Source organism: Cyrtonyx montezumae, unplaced genomic scaffold (genome assembly GCF_038088225.1).
Source record: "Cyrtonyx montezumae isolate F1298 unplaced genomic scaffold, pur_monq_1.0 scaffold_3, whole genome shotgun sequence".
NCBI classification, from domain to species: Eukaryota; Metazoa; Chordata; class Aves; order Galliformes; family Odontophoridae; genus Cyrtonyx; species Cyrtonyx montezumae.
The window spans coordinates 109,035,179-109,049,367 of NW_027072034.1; the positions used below are offsets into that span (position 1 = coordinate 109,035,179).

The 14,189-nt window shown below is 45.6% G+C and overlaps 1 protein-coding gene across 1 annotated transcript; it reads right to left on the minus strand.

Annotated features, from left to right (window-relative positions):
* Window positions 1-123: 123 nt before the first annotated feature.
* LOC136052588 (histone H1.11R) lies at window positions 124-919 on the minus strand. Its single transcript, XM_065742841.1, has one exon. The coding sequence runs from the start codon at window positions 912-914 to the stop codon at window positions 246-248; it is 669 nt and encodes a 222-aa protein (XP_065598913.1). The 5' UTR covers window positions 915-919; the 3' UTR covers window positions 124-245.
* Between the last annotated feature and the right edge of the window lie 13,270 nt (window positions 920-14,189).

Here is a 14,189-nt window from a genome sequence, read left to right on the forward strand (position 1 = left end):
CCAATCCGCGCGCAGTGCGGGCGGCTCAAAGCTGTCGCAGCACCACTCCCGAGCGGCTCAGGGCCGCCACTGCCCATCCCCTGCGTTGAACCACAAGTTGTGGTCCGGAAATCTTTCCTCCCGATCAGCGTCTTTAGTTGAAGTGGTTGAACCCGGTTATTTCAGCTCCTTTTGGGAAATCTTGGGTGGCTCTTAAAAGAGCCGTTGGGTTTAAAAGCGGGTCAAGGGTTTTCTTCCACAGGGGTTTACTTCTTCTTGGGGGCCGCCTTCTTTGCCTTGGCTGCTTTTGGCTTGGCCGCTTTCGGCTTGGCAGCTTTGGGCTTCACCGCCTTTGCCTTGGCCGGGCTCTTGGCAGCCACCGCCTTTTTGGGCTTGGCAGCCTTGGTCACCTTCTTGGGGCTCTTGGCAGCTTTCTTGGTGGCAGCAGCCGCCGGCTTCTTGACTTTTTTCGGGCTTTTCCTCACTGCCACCGTTTTCCTAGGCTTTTTAGTGGTGCTAGCAGACTTCTTGCTGGCAGCCTTCTTAGGTTTCGCCACGGATGTTCTCTTCTTGGGAGCCTTTTCCAATCCTTCACCCGGCTTCTTGCTGAGACGGAACGAGCCCGAGGCGCCGGTGCCCTTGGTCTGCACCAGGGTGCCCTTGCCGACGAGGCTCTTGAGCCCCAGCTTGATGCGGCTGTTGTTCTTCTCCACGTCGTAGCCGCCGGCGGCCAGCGCCTTCTTGAGCGCGGCGAGGGAGAGCCCCTTGCGCTCCTTGGAGGCGGACACGGCCTTAGTGATCAGCTCGGTGACGCTGGGGCCCGCGGGCTTGCGGGCTTTGGCGCCGCCCGCCGCCTTCTTCGGCTTCTTGGCGGCGGCCTTAGCGGCGGGGGCCGGGGCGGCAGCGGGCGCGGCAGCGGGCGCGGTCTCAGCCATCGCGTCGGCGCGGACAGCACTGCCGGCGGCGGCCGCGGCGCTCCCATTTATAGCAGCGCAGCGGGCGCTGATTGGTGCACGCGGCCCCGCCCCGCCCCGCCGCCGCTCGTCGCTCGGCGGCTCCGCTTGTGTTTTTTCGGGGAGGGTAAAGCGTGTTTTTTATACTTTATCTGTCACAAAATCTCCCTTTCTGTACGTGTGTGGGAGCGTGGAGGGGTCTATTTTCACCTGTCGTTGTGTTGTTCTGGAATGAGTTGCGTTCGGGTGGAGAGAGGACGAGAAATCCCGCGTCCTGCAACTGAGCGGTCCTTCCCAGAGAGAAAGTTTTGTTTTTCTTTGTAAATTAACAATTCTCATTTAATGCTAGCGCGAAACTACAAACTCGGCGTCAATCCCCAGAGGGTCTTCTTTCCCCCTGAGCAGGAAGCGGGCGGCCAGGGCTCCGTTGCTCGGAACCACACGGCTTCAAATCTGCCGAGGTAGCACAGCTGCCGGCAGCGGTGCCTGCGCGCTGCTCATCCCGCTTCACTCCTCCGCCGCAGCCAAGCGCTGCGTTTCTCCCCAGACTTCCCAAGCTACAATTCCCATCGTGTCTGTGTGACATGGGAGACGGTGTATGGCTTATGCGTCTCCAAATGGGAGGTTTTCTCTGCAACCCTTTGTTGCTGTTAACGTGGCACTGGGTTCTTGTGATGACTGAGCAGGGACACGAAGACCGAATATGAAAACGTTTGTGTAAGATGGCTGAGATGGATAGAAGCCTCTGGCACCTGGAAACAGACCGCAAAACTAAAACATGCAGTGCTCTTCAATATGATGATATGATTCAGTAACATGGAAATAATGGACAGAGCACATCTGCAGGATATGTCAGAATGCCACTTCGTGCATATTTTGATGCCAAAATAGGAATGAAAAATCACCATCTTTGCCCACTGCAGTTGCAGATAAAGTCTGAGCAGTTCCTGCCTACAGAAACTTCGTCTGCAGCATGCAGTGACCTAAAGCTGTAGGGATCAAAGTGTGCACACTTCCCTGTCAGCTAACACTTTGTATGTATTTTGGTACTTGACAGGATTTCCTTATTGATTATCTTAAAGTATGTTCATTCACAGCTTTCACCCATCTTATTGCTGCATTTCTGCCTAATGCATACAAATTGTTCTGTAGGGTGCTGACCAGCTGCTCAGCTTCACTGTTTCAACAAAACGGAAAATCTCTGATTGAGAAAAAAAAAAAAAAAGAAATAATTCACTCCCTTCTCCCATTCCACCACAGGGAAGGTGAATAGAAATCTTTCTCTCTCCTACTTCTGCTTTCTCTCTGACCCTTCCTCATCACTGTGGTTTTCCAGCTGAGAGTTATCCCTCAGGCAGGGAGTGTGGCTAGAGTGGAAAATCCATCAGATCTGGGTGTTAGCTGCCCAAGCAGTGCTGGAAGCAGCTCATAGAGTGATATTCCCCAGGGATTTTACAATGGCAACATAACCTGACCATAAGCCAAATGTACTTCATGTGGCAACAGTGGGCACAGAGAGTTGAACAGTGAAATCAGGAGTGTCTCCTAAAGCTCCCCAAATTCAGGTGGATGCCTACCTCTGCTCCATCACATGAAACCCTTGTGAAACCCTGTGCTCTTTAAGAGCTAACCTTATTACAGGTTCTGTAAGCTGAACCTCTTTACCCTCACTAACTCTTCCCACATTGCGGAGCCAGTGCTGGGGTTGGGACAGAAGCCTTTCTGCCCCACAATAAAACAGTTTTCCCCATTTTCTGCAACTCCAGTTTTGCAAGAGCAATACTGCAACACAATAGAAGTTTTTTCTCTAGTCTGTAATTTGATAGTCTTGAGACTGTTTTCTTCTGAGCATTAAAAATCTTCCACACACAGTGACTGATGGAATACAGCTGTGTGCTTAAACCCTATGTAACAGTGATAACTACAACACCCACCATCTCCTGGGGAAAAGTCTCTCTACATGTGCCAGAGCAGCACTGCAGCACATTGTTGCAGTCCTCACTCCACTTTTGAAGCCACTGAGTTCCACTGATTTGTCTCCATTAAAAAAATGGCCATTTCTCAACTCAAAACAATTTTTGTAATCATTTTAAGGGCTTCTGCTTGTTTGATTTTACTGTCTATGTGTTTACTCTATGATTCCCTTGTTACTGTTTGGAAGACAATATATTCTCTTTGCACAAGCAAGCAGCAAAGCCATGATGTTAGGAGGCAGAGTGCATAAGTACCAAAGAAAACCAAAGCATTCTGAACAAGGTGAATGCAGTGCCACTCCATTCAACAGAGAACGTGAAAGCACAAGGACAGTGATTTGCACTTCTCCCCCAAGTACCCCTATTCCCTGTGTTTGATTAGCAGCATGAGAAGCTGGAAGTTATGCACCAGAGGTTTTCACTATAGTAATATTCAGGCTCGACTAGGATACACAGAAGCAGTACACACTTTCCTGCAATGCAAACACAAACACAAAAGAAGACAGTGAGGATACTCAGAGAGGTTCTTCCTCCTTTCTCTAAACCATTTGCCATCACAGTTACAGCAAGCTTTGGTGCCTCGGGTTAGATGAGGAGACCATCAAGAAATAAGAGGACCTCAGAGCTATTCTATGCTGTTAGTTTCTGAGTACTCCCAAGCATTGTTAGTGCAATCAGTGTGAGGCAACTCAGGCTACAGACTGAGATCTGAAAGCCCCTTCAGAGCACTTCCAGCCAGTGTGATAAATACAGTTTGTTATAACCAATAACATATGCCTAATGACTATAAATATATATACATATTGCAATTCAAACCAAACTTCAAGCCTACAAGACAACAAGAATTGCAGGATAAGAGCAATTTTCCATTTTTTCCCTCATCTCTTTTATGTTACTTAACCCTGTACTAGGTGATGAAGCATAGTGACCACCACTACTGTCATCACTGGTCCCAGGAAGACCACTTTATAGAGATTGACTGTTTATTTATTTTTACACATTCTCTGAATAATCCTTCCTGAATGTATTTGCTTCTCTTCCTCCATTTTCTTATGAGTTTTTCACTTGCCATTGGTGTTTGGACTCATTTTTCATCTTTCTACACCTTTCCAAACACATAGAGACCACCTCTGCTTTAGAACTGGGAGAACTAAGAGTCACTAGTCCACACTTCCTAGAAATAAAATTATTTTGATCCTCCAACTTTTGTGTGGCTCAGATTTTCCACCCTCCTCCTGTTGAGTCAACATGTGAACTCTCACCATTTCCTGTAAAGAGGAAAACAGTTCAGAGATGATTCATTTAATTTGACAGCAAAATAAATAAAATGGAACAAAAAAATAACCAAGAACTTAAAAATCAAAATCTAATGAATCAATTTGCTTATTTTCACTTTCAGATTGTAACAAAGCTCAGCTTCCTCCTGTACACACACAGGCCAGGTGGGGATGTCAGCCTTCAGGTGGGGGTGGATCAGACCATGGGGTAACACCTCACAGAGGCTCAGGATGGTTGAGGTTGGCAGCACCTCTGGATCCCTCTGCCCCAATCCCACTCAAACAGGGATACCCAGAGCAGGGTGTGCAGGATCACATCTAGATGTGTTTTTGAGTATCTCCAGGGAAAGAGATCCTCCATCCTTCTCTCGGCAACCAGTTATTTCTATACTCACCAGCAAGGGGGCCAGTAGGAAAAGCCATTTGCTTACTAAGGCAGCCGGTCTCACTCTTCTGGCTGCTCCATCCTGGAACTATCCTGCCGGCCTGTCCAGAGCAGAAAGCCATGGAGGTGTGTGCCTGGGTGCTGCGACAAACGTCCCCCTCTTCTCCCTGCGCTGATGAAGGTGATGTTCCCTGCACTTTTCTAGGAGGCCGCTGGGATGCAGAGCCTGCAAAGGAAAGGAGCAGACTGGCACCCATGTCCAGCAGCTGAACCACTGCCCTGAGCTCAGCACAAAAATAGCTGCTGACATCACAGCCCCTGCAAGAAGAGGGGGAGATGCATGGGGCTGGGCAAGCAGACGTCTTTGGAAAACAGCTGGAAGAGAATGGATACTTCCTGTGGGTTCTTCCATCACTTTCCTCTAAAGCATATGCAATGTGTGCTATGTACAGAGCTCAGTTTGGGGACCTTGAATCTATTTGTGTTTCATGTTCCTCTTCCACTGGGCACCTCTGGTGACTTTTTACTGATGGACAATTTCTAAGAGTTTTTAAAAATTGCCTGTGAACAACATTCATAGGCTTAGGTTGGAGGGGACATTAAATATCACCTAGTTCCAACCCCCAATTATTTCCCTTCTTTGGCATGTACAGAAATGAGAAATTCCTGTCACAACTGTTGCATGCAGAAAAAAAAAAAAAAACTTGTCTCAGGGGAAAGATTCCCACTGGTCTACTGATGCCTCTTCCTCACTGATATATATAAAGAGAAAAATGCTGTGGCCTCAAAGACCAAATCAATGCTCGTCATATCCAGTCATCTATTGTCAGAATGAAACACACTAAGAAATGGGGAAGCCTCAGCCTCCTGTCGTGAGTGGCCCCAGAGTAAGGGAATTTAAAATCATGGACTGATCAGTGCAACTAAAGCTGTGCTTGGTCACAGGGCAGCTTCAGAGAGCACTCACTTGAAACAGGGGCCATCTACATTCAGCATTTAGCAGTGAGTAAATCTGCAGCTTCCTTCTTACGTTTGTTTCCTTGCAAGTCATAAGAGTTCATTCTAAGGCACCTCCAAAGCCCATTGGGCTCTCATTAAAGATTGCTGCAGAAAGTATGAGCTGTCTGCAGCTTTGGGTTGGTACCAGAGGTCCTGGATTCAAACTGATGTTATCTTTGAATATACATCAGGAAATACATCAGCCTCCCTATGCTTCCTGAAATATGAAAGGTGGTGAGAAGTAGGCAGCCTGATTGCTAACTCCTCCTTACAGCCTACTGTGCTAGGGAGGGAAAGTCTCCCACCATGGAGAATTTGGAGAAAGAAACTGCTTTTTATTTATTTATTTATTTTAGTTGGGCTCCCTCATGACGATTTATGTGAAGAACTTCCTGAAGAACTGCTAAAGAAAAAAAAGTGCTTCAGGTGCAATACTTATTCTGTAATGATGCTGAAGAGGGATGCTTATCTTCCAATGCCTCTCTAAAGAGGCATGAAGGAGAGCAAAATACTTTCTTTCTGAGCCTTGTTCCAGTTCTCTGTTCAAGCAAGAGTCTGTGACAACAGGCCATGCTTATCCTCCCCACCCAGTTATTTCAGCCTGCAGAGCTGTTTCAGTTGTGAAGGTTTCTCTAGAGCTCTAACATCCAGTACAAAATGCTGCCACCTGATCAGTACAGTCTCTCAGTCTCAGATGTACCACAAACATGAAATAAAAACAGCTTAGAAGTGGGCCCTAGGACACACCAAGAGATGTCAGTGTGTATAAGTTTAGCCTCATGAATGTGGATTAAAATCTGACCTAAGCATTGAGAATTCATTTTGCTCTTAAAGGCAGAGTCAACAACTAGTCTCCAAGGCAGCTTTGCCAAGTTCAGTGTCCGCTCCCAGGGGCACATTGGTACATGGGCTCCCAGGAGTACATTTTGAGGCAGGATGCTTGGAGTGCATTGCCATGGCCTGCAGCACACTCTTCCTGCACATCTGGCCTAAAGCATTGCTGACAGCCATCTTCAGCTGGAGTCCTCTGCAGATAAGGTGCAGCACAGATTACAGACAAGCTACATTCACTTTATCCATAATCTGTCCTATTTCTCAGACTTCTCACTGCAGCAGACTACATGGGATGTGGGAAGCAAGCTGTGCTTTTCCTTTCTTGTACCTTGTTATCATAAATATACATCTATACAACTATCCCAGTTATTACTTCTGTGCAGTAATCAGTAACCCTTAAAGAAACAAGCAAGATTTTCCAGTGTAGTCAGTATCATTTGGTCTCTGAAGAGGAAGAAGATGGAACAGTTAATAAAACCAAATATAAACTCTGATCATTAAAGTAAGTGGATACAAGTCCATTTAGGAAGGAAAGAACCTGCTGAGTAGGAAGGTGCCATCTTTATACTGCTGCATACCAGCATGGCTCTGTTGCTGAGAGCAAGGCTGGGCTGTCCTACTGCAGTGGGAAGGACAAGGGGACAAAACTGGTCAGGGCTGCAGCACTGGATTGTTAACTAAAAACACTCCTCTGTGCACTTTACTGTAAGGTGTTGTGTTCCTGCTACCAGGAACCGGAATCTCATCTGTAATCTGAAGAAACCCACACAGAAACCAGCACTTGCATCCATCATCTAGCAGGATACTGTTGCTTTAATCACCTCAGTGGGGTGCAACATGTGGCCATTTCCAAATGTTCTTCATTCTCAACAGCCCTCCTCAGAGCAGGGATAAGAGGGTGCAGGTGCTCCATCTCAGCAGCTGGTGAGGCACAGGAGAGCCAGAAAGTGGATGTGAAGGACATTGCAACAGCTGGACACACCTCCCCTCCAAGCACTGAGCTCAACACAGATGTTGCAGCAGTACCTGCGTAAGTAATGTTTGAGAGTTACAGAAGGAAACTTTTCCTAAAACCTCCTGTGTATGCATCTTAACAGCATGCAGCCCCAGGCTGGAAAGTTCTGGGGCTCTTGGAAGTGGCGATGCTCTAAGCAAAAGCATCTTTGCTCCCAGCAGCAGCAAATGGTGGAGCAATGACTCTGCCCTCCTCACTGCAGCTCTGATAACCTCGTGTTAACTTGTTTCCAGCTTCTCAGCTTGAATGAAGCCTCAGGCTCATATTGCATCTCTGCTGATATTCACTGATATAAAAACTTCCCTAAATATACAACTGTACCAGCATTTTAGCTAGCTGTCTGGTCTGCAAAGCCCACCATCTCCCTATTCCCCTTTTTTTCCAGGTCATTTAGTAGCTTGAATCCTAGTGCAGACCCCTGCAGGCTCCAAAACTGACCTTGTCGTATATAGTTCTAGCTTTTCTTCAGTCTTTGATCTTATATTTACCCATGCTTGGTTTTCTCTTTTATCTTCCTGCTGAGTTTTCATTAAGATCTTTTCAGAGAGGCTTTGTCAAAAGCCTTTGGAAACTCAATTAGATCACACTGAACAAGTCACTATTCTCTGCATACTAGACAACCCCATCAAAAAAACACCTTCATGATGTTTGCAAGGCAGGACCTCCCTTTGCATGCCAAAACTATACTAACTTGATTGGAAAAGCTGTATTTATCCATAAGGTTGTTGCTAAGCCTGGTTACAGCTCAACTGGTGTGGGTCGCACAGCCATAGCTGCAGCCCTGTGACCTGACAGGCTAACAGGCAGGGCTTTTGTTGCTGCTGTGACAGATGGAGGATTTAGTAATAGCTTTGATTTTTTAACTAGTGACTTATCTATTCCCTTTTTGGATAGCTCAGTCATATTTTATATTTTATCCACTAGAGTTTATATCCTTCTTGATTTTTTTTTCTATGCAGATATACCTGCAGCATTTTGAATGACGCTTTCTTACCCTTAGCCCACCCTGCTGTTATCTGGGCTGGTATCTTTCCCCTTTTCAAGCCTTTCTGTTTGAATGGTTTGTGTCCCCAGCATGGTCAGTTACTTCAGCCATCCCCACCCACCTGTGAAGACTTAATACTCCCATCTGTTCCTTTGAGTTTCTTTCTGCCAGCTTAATGTTTCCAAAGAGCCTACAATATCAGCATCTTCCTTTAAAGTATGGAAGGTGATAACTTCCATTTTTCCTCTGAACTGACTTGAATGAGGTTCACAAGGCTGTCTTATGTGTCTGGATGACCCAACTGGCTTCTCCAAGCAAGTAGCAAGGGGCACTATCTGATTGTTCAAAATGCCACATTTGATCAAACACCTGTAGAAAGAATCATGGAATCACAAAGTTGTTATGGTTGGAAAAGACCTCTAAGGTCATCCAGCCCAACCATTAGCCCATCCCTACTAACCATGTCCCTCAGTGCCACATCCACACGGTTCTGGAACACCTCCAGGGACGATGACTCCACCACCTCCCTGGGCAGCCTGTGCCACTGCAGCACCGCTCTTCCCGAGAAGAAATTTCTCCTACTCCTTAAAGTCTTTGTACTTCTCAGGATGATGCCATTTTTAGTAAGCATTTTTTAAAATTGCACATGTTTGCACACCAAGAGGTCACTCGATCGCGCCCCATCTTTATGGCTCCTGCTCATCTTTTTGGGTGTATCTGCAGATGCACGGAAGTGCATTCTCTCTCAGGTTTCCTTTCCTCTCTCCCATGTTCTCATCAGGAGAGTGTCAGGAAACAGGACAAACCCACTTGAGCCAAGAGCTGCTGACCATATTTATTCTTTCTTTAAATTGTTTCAGGGACATTGGGCAGCTGAGCATACAGCACACATCTGAACCAGGAGCCCAGGAGAAGTGTCTAAAGAAGCTCAAGAGGAGTTAAAAAACAGTTCCTTGACTTTAAGTCAGAAATGCATCTCACCCACTTTCAGCGCTCTACTGGCTTTGCATTCAACACCTGCTGAAACTCTCCCTAGAGCAAGGTGGAGAAACAGCCATCCCCAAGGGCATATTCAGCCCAACTCTTTCAGGGACCTGCTCTATAGTATGTGATTTCAATTCCTTTTTCCAGTGCCCATGAAGAGCTTAGACAGCAGGTCTTAGATACGCTCTTGATAGCTAAAGTTACATTTATTTTGGAGACCATGACAGCACCACTTGTTGGCATCACTAATAAAACTGGCATGGAAGTGACTGGAAGACTTGCAATGCAGCTTCCATCTATCCAAATCATTCTACCTCCGATAACTACCTTTGATAACTAGTGGTCTTATTTAAAATTTTTTGGCTATTGTTATGAATATTAGATATCTCCCTCGACTAGCTGCAGATGACATGTAATGCAACAGCTTTGGTTAATGTGAAAGAAGCAAGAGAAGAACTGAGATTAAACAAAAGCAAAAATCCTAAAACTCCTTTCACATATTTTAGAATAAATGCTAGAGTGCTGGAGTTCATAAAGATTGTAAAATCTGTTTTCCTTGCGAAATATCAATATGCTCCTGTCATTTTTTTTATTTTTTATTTTTTGTCCCATTGGTTCTAAACGTTACATCTACCGAGGATTCTGTTATCCCAAGGCTCCTAAGATGAGTTCTGGAGATTTATACCTAAGTTTTTTCAGCTCTTTTGCTTTCTTACTAAAGAGATGCTGGTGCCAGGCCCCACAACTGAGCTGCCTTTGTTTTCCTTTCACACTGTGGTCCTGGGGGCAGTGCCCTCAGACCCAGGAGAGCACAGAACAGAAATGTCACCAAAGGCTCCTGCACCAGCAGCTCTCCCCTGTCACTGTGTGCTCACCAAAGGACATCACTGTGTTAAGAAGAATTCAGACTCTTGTTTCCTTAGAATCAGTCCTGCAGCACAAGCTCAGCCATCAAGAAGTCCACACAGAAAAAAAATATGACAAGCTAAGTCATCTAATTTCTACAAGGTTTCTTTGCAGCTCTGGAATGATTCAGTATGAATGAAATAATTCGCTGTTCTCTGCAGTGCTTGAAGATATGGACAGTCGGGCCCACTCAGTGTGGTGCTGATGCTGAAACACTGAACAAGCATGACTCAGTCCCACCAGCTGTGCTATAGGCAAGGCTTGAGACTAAGTGGGGAGCTGTTTTTTGTGCATCAGAGAATGCCTTGCATCATGTGTGAAAGATAGAATTAAAGGTGGTGGGTGACAGTGTTAACTGGTCTGCATATGTTGATTGCAGAACTTAGCTAACCATATTCTAATCAATATTTAATCCCTGCAGACACTGCTGACAGTGTTTCGACAAAGCAAGTTAAAATTGTGTTCTTGTCATGTGAATGCTTGCGCGTAGAGCAGGAATAGGCATTAATGTACTGGTCTAAGACAGTACTATCCCAGTCCTCCTCTCTGGCCTGATCTTTCTATCTTTCTCTAAAACCAGTATTTTCTTTCAGTGGAAATCACCCCCACACAGGTGACCAGAGCTCTAAGCAGGCTATCTCATGAATGCTTTGAAAAAAAAAAAAATTTTGTAGAATCTTATAATCGTAGAATCATTAAGTTTATACAAAACCTCTAAGATTATTCAGTCCAACCATCAGCCCATCCCACCATGCCCATTGACCATGTTCTCAGTGCCACATCCACACAGGTTTTGAATACCACCAGGGATGGTGACCCCACCACCACCCTGGGCAGTGTGTTCTGATGCAACACCACTTTTTCTAAGCAGAACTTATTCCTAATATCCAACCTGAACCCACTCTGGCACAAGTTGAGGCCATCACCTCTCATCCTATCAATGTTATGTGGGAGCAGAGGCTGACCCCCACCTCTCCACAGCCTCTCTTCAGGTCATTGTAGAGAATCTCCCCTGAGCTCTCCCCTTATCTCCTCTCCTCCAGACTGAACAACCACACTTCCCTCATCCACACCCCATAAGACCTGTACTGTGAATTTCCATCTACCAGTAAGATAACTAAAAGCCAGTGCAGCCTTTTTTTTATATATACAATTTACATTATTTTTTAGTTTTGGATTATTTCAGATTTTCACAGAATGTGAATGAATGTCTTGCCATGAAGACTTAACATTTGTCATCAGTTCAGTCTGTCACCAAAAAAAAAAAAAAAAAAAAAAAAACATAGCTTTTAACCCTGGGATCCAGCAGTTAAGGTTGAAAACACTAAATATGACAGAATGTCCCAGGTCATAAAGATGGTATTTGGATATAAATGTACTTTTGATCAAATAATAAAGGAAGAGAATCTTTGAAACTCTAACTTCAAATGTGAGACTGCAGTAGCTCCAAACAGCTTCAGAATAAACACTTCTGCCCTACATCCCTTCTGCTGGAGAGAATGAGAGCAGCAAGACCACTACATTCTGCCAAAACTCACTGGAAGTAAGAAAGCTCAAGCAATAAAACATCCTTCCTTCCCCTTGATTGTCATCTGCTCTCACAGATTGCCTTCAGGGCAAATTTTGCATGGGTCCAGCTTCTGCCCATTTTGAGGGGATATGGCTAGATGGGAAAAGAGTGAAGCAGAGGGACCATTTTTGGCTAGGGCATTTATTTGTGAAACATCAGCTGTACCTCTCCCACACTCCAGCCCCAGCTCTTCATGGGCCAAGAATGAAGAGACTGCAACAGCACTGGGATTTGGATGAAAACATATGGCAGACAGCACTGCTCAGTGAGGGTCATGTGTACCCCACCATTCTTGAGGTCCCTGGTAGCTGAGATTCACTCACAGCCCCTGGGACCTTCCTGGTGATTCAGCAGATGTCCTCACATCTGGGCAGCTGGGATAACAGTTCTGAAAGACTTTCACCCCTTGGGAGGCACTCAGGGAAGATGTTCTTCTCTGATTTTTATGCCAGCCCATCTCCCGTCCTGACTGGGGAGATCTCCATACTATCAGTGGGATAGAAGAGCATTACTTACACCAAAGGGATGCTTGTGAGAATGTGAGCAGAGACAAAGTCAGTCCACAGCATGCTGCAGCATGCTCCCTGGGAAATAATGCTTCTTATTCTAATTAACTTTTCTTTTTAAAAATTAAGTTGATATTATAGCAGCCTTTCAGTATCTAAAGGGGTGCTGTAAGAAAGAAGGGGACAGACTTTTTAGCAGGGGCTGCTGTGACGGGACAAGGGGAAATGGTTTCAAACTGAAAGAGGGGAGATTTAGGCTGGATATAAGGAAGAAGTTTACAATTGGGATGAAGAGGCACTGAACAGGTTGCCCAGAGAAATGGTAGGTGCCCCATCCCTGAAGACAGCCAACATCAGGGTGGAGGGACTCTGAGCACCCTGATTGAGCTGTAAGTGACCCTGTTCATTGCAAGGGAGGTTGAACCAGATGGCCTTTAAAGGCCTCTTCCAATTCAAACTATTCTATGATTCTATGATTATTATCTGTAGCTCTTCATGGGAAGTCTTTGTTTTCTGAGAATGCATCTTGTTATAGGGACGGGTTATGGGGAAATGTTCTCCTTGTGCAAAATGACTACCATGTCTGTCAACTGCAAACCCTCGCCAAAACTGATGGGCTCCAATTCAAGCATATGCTTGCTAAAACAAAGGGAAATGTTGAAGCACAATTTCCCTCTGTGCCAATATTCATCTTCCTGTTAATATATAATCCGTACAAAGTGTAACAGACAAAGATTGCTTATTTAAGAACCTTCAAAACAATGTTTTCTCTTTCCAAGTCTGTGGCAGGTTGAAGTGGCTCTTCAGTGCTATCAGTTTTTTAGTTCATGTTCAGTGTCAAGCAAGTCCACCCTGATAAAACACTTGACATACTATTTCAAAGTCTAGATGGTCTAAAACTAAGCTGACACAAAAATAAACATCCTGAGCATTCTCCTCTCTCTGCCTGCTGCTCCACAGTCCTTGTCCCTTCTTCAGGTTAGCTTCAGCAACCAAGTGGCTGTACAGCTCACAGCTCCCCTTCAGTAAGCATAAGTGCCATTTTACACTGCCCCCAGCACCCTGGCAACCTCATCCAGGCCAAGTCCTTTTGTAGGCACACTGTCAGGCAACAGCAGGCAGCAGAAGAGGGCATCCCAGTGACCTTTCCTACTGGTCATCGACTGCTGGGCAGGCACCTTAGGGAAAGATCAGTGCCCATGGTTGAGAAACAAAACCACCAGGAGACCACCCCTTTTTGAATGTTTGTGTGTAGTTTTGTCTACTCAAAAGGGGTAAGAGTGGGAATCCAGAGCAACCAGATTGCCATAGTGTTCAAGGAAAAAGCATAGAGCTATGCCAAGGGAGGGTCAGGTTGGATATCAGGAAAAAAGTTATTTATCAGAAGGTGGTAGGCATGGAACAGGCAGCCCAGGGCAGTGACCATGGCTCCAAGATGACAGAGTTCAAGAAGTGTCTGAACAATGCTTTCAGACATGGTCTGATTTTTCTGTGGTTCTGTATGGGGCCAGAAGTTGGACTTGATGATCCCTGTTTCCCTTCTAACTTGAGAAATTCTATGATTCTTTAATTTGTTGTGGAGCTGTTTCCCTTTTATGGGCTGGAGCCCTGCTCCAGCTTGCACGCAGCACCACTGCCTTACAGCCAATCACAGGCACAGTTGTCCCAAAGAGCTGGGATTTTGAAAGTACACTGGCCTTGAATGAAGAAGCTGGCTGGTTGGTGCTCTAGATATGGGAGGGGGGAAACTTCAGTCATCAAGTAATTGGTGGCTCGATCGCAGAGTAAAGTCAGTTGCTATTTCAGGGAAAGGAAAGGCAACT